Here is a 9649-nt window from a genome sequence, read left to right as displayed (position 1 = left end):
TGCCTTGCCTGGAGTTGCCTTGCCTGAAATTGCATTCCTTTGCCTTGCCTTGAATTGCCTTCCCTGGAATTGCCTTATTTTGCCTGAAATTGACTTGCCTGGATTGGCCTTGCCTTGCCTTGCCTTGCCTTGCCTTGCCTTTCCCTGCCCTGCCCTTCCCTGCCCTGTCCTGCCCTGTCCTGCCCTGCCCTGCCGTGCCTTGCCTTGCCTGGAATTTTTTGCCTTGCCTTACCTTGCAATGCCTGGAATTGCCTTGCCCAGAATTGCCTTGCCTTGCCTTGCCTGGAGTTACCTTCCCTGGAATTAACTTGTCTTGCCTTACCTGGAATTGCCTTGCCTCAAATTTTCTTCACCTCGCCTCGCCTCACCTCACCTCGCCAATTGCCTTGCCTGGAATTGTTTTGTCTTGCCTTGCCTTTCCTGGAATTACCTGGAGTGGAGGAGAATGGCTCCAGTGTCAGACTCCCCAACATTCTGCATGCTCAGCAGGATCTGCCCACGGACATCCAGGAAACACTCACCTTCCCCACCTTGGGAGAGGTTGCTGGACAGAACTGCACTGGGTGTTGGTGTCATCTAGGACCCCACACACTTTCCTGAGTGTAATCCTGCTTCCCTCCTCTGAGCAGCTGAATCCTTTTCTCCTGCAGGATTTTCTGGAAACTTGGCTCTGGGTTTCCTCTCCCTTCTCCCCTCTCCTTGCCCCAACCTCCTTTTTCTGAAAAAGTGAGGGAATTGTTTATGGGTTAATTTGTTGAAAATAAGTGGTGGCCTCCATGATTCTGTTTTATTTCAGCTTGCTGGTAGTGCAGGGTTACAAAGGATGCTTGGGCTCCCACACAGGTGCTGGCAGAGGGGGTGGCAAGTGGTGCTGTGCCTCTGCCTGCTCGAGCAAGGAGGCCGTCCCCCTGCCCCTTATCCCTAGGCCAGGCTTCTTCCTGACCTTTTGAATATCCTGTAGTCCAGAGACCTCAGAACCCACTCCTGAGAGAGCAGAGCCAGGCACTTAGAGAAAGACAAATTGGTGCCATTCTAGGATCTTATTAGGTATCTGAATCTCTTAGGAAAAAAATTAGGAACTATGTACGAAACTTATAATATTCAAGAATTAAAAGGTTATTTGAATCAAAGTTTTAAAACATGCCATCAGCAAGCTTCTACCACTAAGTGGGGACTTTTACAGAAGTTGAGCTAGTTCCCTGAGTTGAGAGAAAAATGAAGCCACCTGTGCTGGGGACACTTGAGGCAGGGAGAGTGTGGGCAGAGGGAAGCCAGAGAAGTCTTGGCCTGTGGAAGCCAAACAGGAGAGCGTGAGCCAGGAGGGCGGTCAGGATCAGGGATGAGGTTGCTCTCCCTGGAGGAGGAATCCTAAAGTGCACAGTCTGGGACTCCCTCCCCTGGGGTCCAGTCCCCCAACATTTCACAGGCCTCCTGGAGCTGCCTTCCAATAAGGACAAACACAGCAAGAAAAGATCCATTTCTGCACAAAAGTCCTGGAAAGAAGAAAAAAAAGAAAGCTGAGAATGGAGTCAAAATGTTACCCAGTGCTGACTGGGCCTCTCAATTCTTTTCTAAATGGAGTGTGGTTTCCTAGTCAGGGAATGGAAGAGGCCCCTCCCACACAGGGACAGGGCCATGACCCCAGAAGATGAAGCAGCAGCATTTATTAAAGATACAACAGTGAAGGGATCCCGTCACACTCCTGTCTCCCCGAAGAGGGCACATCTCAAGAAGTGATCCAGGAGACATGTAAGTTCCTAAAACCACTCCCCTCACTCTGTCCCCCAGGACCTGGCCCAGACTCTGAGATTCACTGGCTTGGGGTGCCCTCGGGTGGCCGTGTGAAAAACCACAGTTTAGGGCCAGTCTGGGGCTTCCAGACCTGGCCAGGATGTCCCCAGGCCACCTGTCCTTCTGCTTTGTCTCACTGTCCCTTGGCAGATGGCCTGATGCTTGGGGCTGGCCCAAGGACACCTCAGGAATGTTTGGTTCCCACTCTACAATGGTCCAATTATCCAGAGGTTTTAGGGACATCTATCTGCCTTCTGGAGATGGACAGGGGCCTTAAGACTTCGGTTGAGAACAGGATGCTCTGTCTCTTACTGTCTGGGGCAGGGATGGCCTCCAGCTGCAGGAAGTACAGCAGCATCTGGACCTGCCAGAAAGAGTGGGAAAGAGGAGAGAGGCTCAGAGGGTGCTCACAGCTGGTGATCTTTAGCCCCTAAGTCCAGCTCAGATGCTGGGTCCTCTGCTGCTGCCATGAAGCCTTTACAGTGAGACGGGAGGTGGGGGTGTGGATGTGGACAAGGCATGACTTGGGGGGGTTATATTAGAGGTGCACAGGGACTTGCTCTGTCACCCAGGCTGGAGTACAGTGGCTCCATCATGGATCACTGCAGCCTCTAACTGCTAGGCTCAAGCCATCCTCCCATGTCAGCCTCCCCAGCAGCTAGGACTACAGGTGTGTGCCACAATGCTGCCTGACTAATTTTTCCTTTTCTGTTTTCTAGAGATGGGGTTTGCTGCATTGTCCAGACTGGTCTCAAACACCTGGGTTCAGTTATCCTGCCACGGTCTCTCAAAGTGCTGGGACTACAGGCATGAGCCTCCACACCCAAACACTTGGGGTGGTTTTAAGCCCCCAGTAAGGTGCACCAGCAGGACCAAGAGGTGGCCTGGGCATCCCCAACACTCTCATCCATGCAGACCTAGGCAAGTTTCTCTCTCTAAATCTCAGGCACCACCACAGACAATGCAAGTAGGAAGCTGGGCAGGGCAGGACAGGGAGTGTAGCAGGCAGAGGCCACCTCTGCCAGGTCAGGGTGGCATGGGCTGGCTGGAGCCTGTCTTCCCCCATGTAGGTCATGACCTCCAAGGACCAGCTGTTGGTCATGGTGATGGGCCGCTGGGATCGGCAGAAAGCTTGCTCTCCTTCTCTGAGGCTGGAGCAGTGTGGGCCAAAGACCATGGCGAGGTTGTGCAGGGACTTTTATTGACTGCCTTTTTCTTACCACCCTGTGCAGGACCAAAGCAGAGGGTGGTGTTTCTACACCACCACCAGGAAAGAGGCAGAGGGGCTGGGCCATGCTGGAGTCCTCTGGGAGGGAGCGACCTCGACCATAGCTGTGCTGCAAGCTGATTCCAGCCCTGGTACTTGTGGGTCTCAGCGGCCCAGGACGAGGGGTTAGCTCTGGGCTGGTGGGGAGCTCTCCTCCATGGTCGGGGAGTGAGGGAGTTGGGGGATTCAAGTACACTGCTGGCCATGGCCAAAGCTCTGAGCTCTTTGTGAAGCCACAGTGCAGAGGGGGGAGCAGGGCAAAGAGGAGAGGCTGGGGTGGGGGTGGCAGTGGCGCTGGTCTCCAGGGGCAGTGAGGGACTGTAGATGGGTTGAGGGAAAAGGTCCTCAGTGCTGGGGGTCTGATGTGAGCAGAGGGGCACCCTGTGGCCTGGGCAGCCATGAGAGAGCTGGGCTACCTTTTCAGGTGGTCCAGAAGAAAAAGGAAGGTGAGCAGGTTTGCCTCCAGCCGGGACAAGGGCAGGTTAAGCATGGAGTTCTCCTTTGCAGTGGGGTCTGAAACTACTGCAGAAGGCAGTGGGTTATTTCTCATCGTTACAACAAGCTGGAGACCTCTCCTGAGTTGGTGACATGGAGCACCTGGGACACGTGTTCCTGAACAGCCCAGGCTTGTCATCATCCTCACTCCCACAGCACTGGGCCCCAATAAAGACCCTGTGAAGTGTGCCAGTGTAGGGTATGAGCCACCTGAATCCCTTTTCTCTGCCCCACAGGGGTCAGCAGCACCTGGCGAACAGCAGCAAGAGGTGGCGTGAGAGCAGTGGCTCATGGGCAGAGCTGCCTGTGGGAAACCCACAGGGCAGCCCAGAGTAGCAGAGGCTCAGCATAAAATGAAAAAGGGAAGTGAGGGACACAAGGAGGTGGGAGGTGGGTGGCCCCAGCCCCACAAACTAAGCAGAGACCCTCTCTTCACCCTAGACTCCACAGGGGCACCCCAGGCTGGTAGACCAGGTCCTCTGGGCGTGGGCCCGGGAGGCAGGCCTGCCCTAAGGGTCATGCAGAGGATACAGGGCCACACACACCGGTGCCCTGCTTAGACATCAGCCTCCAGGTTGACTCGGGGTCAGGCCAGGTTTGATCCTGTGCTTGCCTGGGCCAGGACCCGTGGCTAGAGCACCTGGGGACCCTCGTTCAGCCCTGGTCTGCTGGAAGGGGGACAGCAGATTTAGGACCCCACAGCACAGCAGTGATGAGCATTTTACTCTCTTGGTCTCCTTGAGGAATAGGACAAGGAGTCCTCTGGGACAGATGAGGACTTACACAACGGCCTCAGTTGTGGCCCCTGCTTTCTGAGCTTGGTTAAAACACTCACCATGGCAGAAAGGACGCAGCTTGGGTTCTCACACCTCTCTTCCCACAGCCCCTAATGGCAGCAGTGCACATGGAGGAGACGCCTCCTATGATGCCAAGGCCTCCAGTGCTCACCGATGCCTCATCGAAGTTGGGTAGAACTTGTCAGTGAAGAGGGGCTCAGGCAGCTCATGGAAGTAGAGCTTCAGCGTGTCTGCGATGGCATGTACATCCATCTCACTCATCATCATCGACACGTCCCTGTTATCTGGAAAGAACATGGAAGTCCTGCAGCCTCCTTGAGGGTCCCAAGTAGGTCTCCCGCCATCCCTGCCTTGGCTGAAGCACCGTCCCTGCCATGCTGGCCACTGTGCAGGTCCCTCCCTGGCTTTGAGCAGCTCATCTTCCTCCTCCCAAGAGCTGTGCGTGGTCCTGTGTCTGTGTAGAGATGATGAAGGAGTGTGTGCATCCCCATATTTCTCCCCTGCTTGGCGCAATGTGATGTCCAGGAGGAGGCCAGTGCAGCATGACTCAGAGCTTGCATGGGAATCAGGTGGCTCTGCCCTGTTCATAGCAACCACCCCTGTACCAGTCTTCCAACAGCAGGAAGGCTGTGGGAGAATCCGATGGGTTTGTGTTTGAACCAGTGTCTTCCTTTGGATCCGGTTGGCCACTGGAGCTGACCTCCCCACCACAGGCCAGGTCCATCCTGGGCCTCCAGAGGGAACTGAAACTGCTGCATGGCCCACCCAGGGGTGCTGGGCATTCTAGGGGTCCTGGTCTGGGTGGGTACTGTGTGCCCCAAAAGTTCACAGGCACAAAGTCCTGTTGGGTTGAAGTTGCTGGACAAGGTCACTCTGGGTTCTCAGTGCCCTCCCCTGGCATTTGGGGCACATCCAGGTCCTTAATACTCCATGAGGGATGGTGGGATGGAGGTGGAGGTGGTGCAGCCTTAGCCTGAGCTGGGTCCCATCAGTGCCCTCTGCCCACCACATCCTCACACAGGGCAGTGGACAGAACACACTGAGTCCCAGGCTTCCGCACCTCATGTCCACCCTCAAGGCAGGAAGGCCAAGGCCCCCCGGCAGCCCCGGGTCCACCCAGCAAGTGGTATGAGTGGGTAGGATGGTTCAAGAACTGGCTTCTACAGAAGCTCCTTCTACAACTCTTGTCTTCTCTTTTTAAAAAATAATAAAACAGTAAATGAAGAAAAGGCACAGTGAAGAATGTGATGTGACCCAGCCATGGAGCTCTGTGAGATCACATTGTGGACATTGATGCCCACACCTCCATCACGACCCGATCCGGCTGCCTTCAGCACCTGGATGTCTGTGGCCACTCCAGACCCACAGTAGATGCCCACCTCCTTCATGCCATGATGCTTGATCTACTCCACACATTGCTGCAAGATAAAGGGCACCTTGGCAGGTTGTTCAGTTATTTCATATTTTTGTGTAGTTACCTATTTCTTATAAAGTGCCTGTGTCAGCTTTGCAAAGCCTTCATATTCATTTATAGTGAAAGTTTTAAAATTCATTTGTTTGTTAAAAATAGATTAAGTGGCATTTTTTAATGCCTGTTTTTAAGCCTAGTAAAAGTATGTCTGAACTAACTTGGAAGTTTCTGTTACAGGCCATAAATATTAAATGACAGAAATGCCATTTTATGGTAGGTTAGTTTTATTTATTTATTTATTTATTTATTTTATTTGAGATGGAGTCTCACCCTGTCACCAGGCTCGAGTGCAATGGCGCGATCTTGGCTCACTGCAACCTCCATCTCCTGAGTTCAAGTGATTTCCCCTGCTTCAACCTCCTGAGTAGCTGGGACTACAGGTGCATGCTACAAAGCCTGGTTAATTTTTTGTATTTTAGTAGAGGTGGGGTTTCGCCGTGTTGACCAGATGATCTCAATCTCCTGACCTCGTGACCCGCCTCGGCCTCCCAAAGTGCTGGGATTATAGGTGTGAGCCACCGCGCCCAGCCTGGTGGGTTAGTTTTAAAGGTTCCTGACCCCCTTAGTATATAACTTAAAACAATGTATTGGTGTCAGAAATGTGTGATATGGCATTTTTGATGGTTAGTTTTACGTTTGATTTGAGAATACTTAACCTTATAAAATCAAACTAGCAAATTACCTTAGTAGACAACACAGTTGAAACAGTTTTAATAAGAAATCTTACTGCAGTTTTATGTAAGAAGGAGCGGGTATATTTAAAGCTGCATGTAAAATCTGAGTTTTAAGTTTATTATGCCAGCTGTCTCTATTAGCTTTCTAGTGTGCCATATCAAAGTACCACTGACTGGGGGCATAAACAACAGAAATGTGTTCTCACAGTTCTGGAGGCTGGAAGTTCAAGACCAAGGTGTCAGCAGGGTCAGTGCAGTGGCTCAGTTGAGAGCCACACAGGACAGGGAGCTTCCACCCCCGAGCCAAGGGAGGTGGTGAGTGAGAGTGCTACCCAACCTGGGAAACTATTTCCAAGGCACACAAAGAAAACCAGAGCCAGAATAAAGGCAACAACTTTTATTATCATTCACATATTTTATAAAAGAGAGACAAATATAGTAAGGCCATGGTTGTATGGGAAAAAATTCCAAATTTGTTTAGGTCACTCTTTCTACATCTGAGAGCAGGGCTGTCCTGACATGAGGCACAGCAGCTGCACTTGTCTGATGTCTCTCTGCAGATGCAGCCCTGGGCACAGTTGGCACAGCCCATAGGACAGCAGGAGCAGCAGCCTGGGGAAGAAGGGGAGAGTGAGAGGTCAAAGCAGACTTGACTGGAGACCTCTCTGCCCCAACAGAGGCTTGGCTCAAGCCCTACCTCTAGCTCCAGAGGACCCTTAGTCCACAGTGGCATTGCTCTGTCAGGAGTCAGCTGGATCTTTGCAGTGAGGGTCTTCCAGTGAAAAGCTGCCCAGTACAACGTATACCCAGGAGAGGACAGAAGACTGGAGAGGCAGTGGCTGGGGCGACAGGGACAAAGGAAAACCAGTTCCCCAAAACCATTGGCTTAAGTGAGAAAAGTCCTGAAGTATCAGGTCTGTGCTTGGCAGGCTGGTGCATTCGTGTGGCCTCAGTTTCCCTATTTTAAGAATGAAAGTTGGGAATCAACCATCTTGTTTTTCCAGCTGTGATCCTGAATCAGTTGCCAGGAAAGGAGATGTGGAAAGATGGTCACTGTCCCGCTCCTGCCCACTAAGCTCTGGGTTCCCTCCTCTGACTCTGCTCAGCCCCCAGATTCTCAGGGAAGGCCCCGAACTCACTCTTCCTGTAGGAGGTGCAGGTGCACTCTTTGCATTTGCAGGAGCTGGTGCAGGTGCAGGAGCCACCTGCAGGGAAGAGAAAAAGGCAGTGAGCAGTGAGTGTGGTGCAGGGTTAGAAGCAGCCCCTCAGCATCCTCCTGCTCACTGCACGGGAATCCTGTTACCTAGTTCCATCCTGTTACCTGTTACCTAGCCCAGCCCCACCTTTCCGCCCCACAGGCTCGGATGGGCAGGTGCCCTCTTTTTCATACCACACAGAGACTTAAGTGGGGAATCTTGAAGAAGCAATGTCTCCCACCTCCCTACCAGCCCAGGCAGCTCAAATGCTGGACAGAGCACTCCAGCTCAGCACACCTCTGGCCTATGGGTGACCTGGAGCAGGGGCAGTTTTGAGTCTCATTCCTCTCTCCTTGGAAATGGGAGGCACTGGGACAATGGTAAGGTTTTCAGTGATAATAATAAAGGTTCCTGGTAAGAAAAAAAGCATTAGAAGTACAAAGTAAAAAAAAAAAATCCACTTTAGGTAGAGCTCAAAATGCACCTGCCTCCTGCATTTTTTAATCCCCCATTAAAAATCGGGGATCCTAAAGGCCCCGAAACCTGGTATACTTTACCAGTCATGCAGGAGCAGTTGGGATCCATCTGGAGAGCAGGTGAGGCTGGAGCACCTATGCCAGAGGTGAAGAAACAGGCAAGCAAGTGGGAGGTGGCTTTGTAGTTGGGGAGGGGTGCCGGGTGCAGAGGTCCCGCCCCAGGCCTGGCTCTGGCTCCAGCAGTGTCAGAGGCACTCTGGGTTCAGGGCCCGGCTGTGCGCAGCAGATGGGCCAAGTGGAGGATCCTCTCTAGCGAGGCTGGTGTGCACCCTGGGGGCGGCCCTTTGGCTCCCACTCGCTTTGAATGGGATGCGTGCCTGGCGGTAGGCGGTGTCCCTGCTATAATCCCGGCCCACTCAAATTTCTTAGAAATTGCAGTCCACTCATGCCCTTGCACAGTCCGGCAACCCAGCCGCAGGTGGTCGCAGTGTCCCCTGCCCAGCACCCTGCACCAGTGACCTGAGCCTCACCTCTGTTGGAGTCCATGTGCAACCCCAGCCTAGTGCTCGCATCTCTAGATAGGGAAGTGCAGCGAGGGAGTTGTGTGCAGAGGACCAGCCTCCCATGTGACCTTTGCCTCACCTGCATTGCCACCCAGGTCCTTTGGCCACATTTGTCTTATTCACAGCAACAGAGCAGACATAGTGCCCTGCTTCCCTCCCTTCCATTCCCCACTCCTGGGAAGGTGATGGGCACATTTGTCCACATCCTCCTTTGCTGTAACTTCTTGGGGCTTCCCACAGCCTAGCTGGCCCAGCAGGCCCAAGGATGGAGCTTCCCAAAACTTGGAATGTTCCCAAGGGAGGGATCTTTTTCCTGATGTGCTCACCCTTGCATTAAATTAAGAAGCATGAAAAGTAGTTATTACTTTCAGGATTCTTAACTATTACAGAGCTTTTAGACTCAGCCAGACCCTGTTGAGTCACTTTGGCTGTTTCAACCCTCACAGCAACCCTCAAGGGAAATACTCTTTATGACAGCGTCTTACTAATCAGACAAGGACAACACAAGGAGATAAGTAACTAGCCCAGGACAGAGAGTGAAAGCAGTGCTGCAGGTTTGAAGCCACTCAGCTTTTTGTTGTTGTTGTTGTTGTTGTTTTTGAGACAGAGTCTTGCTCTGTTGCCAGGCGTCAGGCTGGAGTGCAGTGGCACAATCTCTGCTCACTGCAACCTCCACCTCCTGGGTTCAAGCAATTCTCCTGCCTCAACCTCCCAAGTAGCTGGGATTACAGGCGCACGCCACCACACCCAGCTAATTTTTGTATTTTTAGTAGAGACGAGGTTTCACCATGTTGGCCAGAATTGTCTCAATCTCTTGACCTGGTGATCCGCCCACCTCAGCCTCCCAAAGTGCTGGGATTACAGGCTTGAGCCACCGCACCCAGCCACCACTCAGCTTTTCAAGGATAAGACGTCAGTG

The 9649-nt window shown here is 52.6% G+C and overlaps 1 protein-coding gene and 1 pseudogene across 4 annotated transcripts in view; both read left to right on the top strand.

The window, feature by feature from the left end:
* Nucleotides 1-1611: 1611 nt before the first annotated feature.
* LOC103791182 (uncharacterized) lies at nt 1612-4050 on the top strand (annotated as a pseudogene). The gene is made up of 3 exons (XR_013525778.1): nt 1612-1749; nt 2511-3150; nt 3790-4050. The product of XR_013525778.1 is annotated as an uncharacterized LOC103791182 (transcript).
* Nucleotides 4051-5606: 1556 nt separating this feature from the next.
* LOC100413844 (urea transporter 1-like) overlaps nt 5607-9649 on the top strand; it is a 46774-nt gene continuing 42731 nt past the window's right edge. For 2 of the 3 annotated variants that reach the window (XM_078347843.1, XM_078347841.1), the window contains exons 1-2: nt 5659-5794; nt 6080-6201. In XM_078347843.1, the coding sequence (XP_078203969.1) occupies nt 6080-6201 (122 nt within the window). In that variant the 5' untranslated portion in view covers nt 5659-5794. Of the gene's footprint in view, nt 5795-6079; nt 6202-9649 lie in introns of all 3 variants that reach the window. The other variant, XM_078347842.1, reaches the window with a different exon arrangement.

This window comes from Callithrix jacchus, chromosome 13, assembly GCF_049354715.1.
Source record: "Callithrix jacchus isolate 240 chromosome 13, calJac240_pri, whole genome shotgun sequence".
NCBI lineage: Eukaryota > Metazoa > Chordata > Mammalia > Primates > Cebidae > Callithrix > Callithrix jacchus.
Note: the sequence above shows the minus strand (reverse complement) of the source record. Positions and strands in the feature narration are given on the sequence as shown.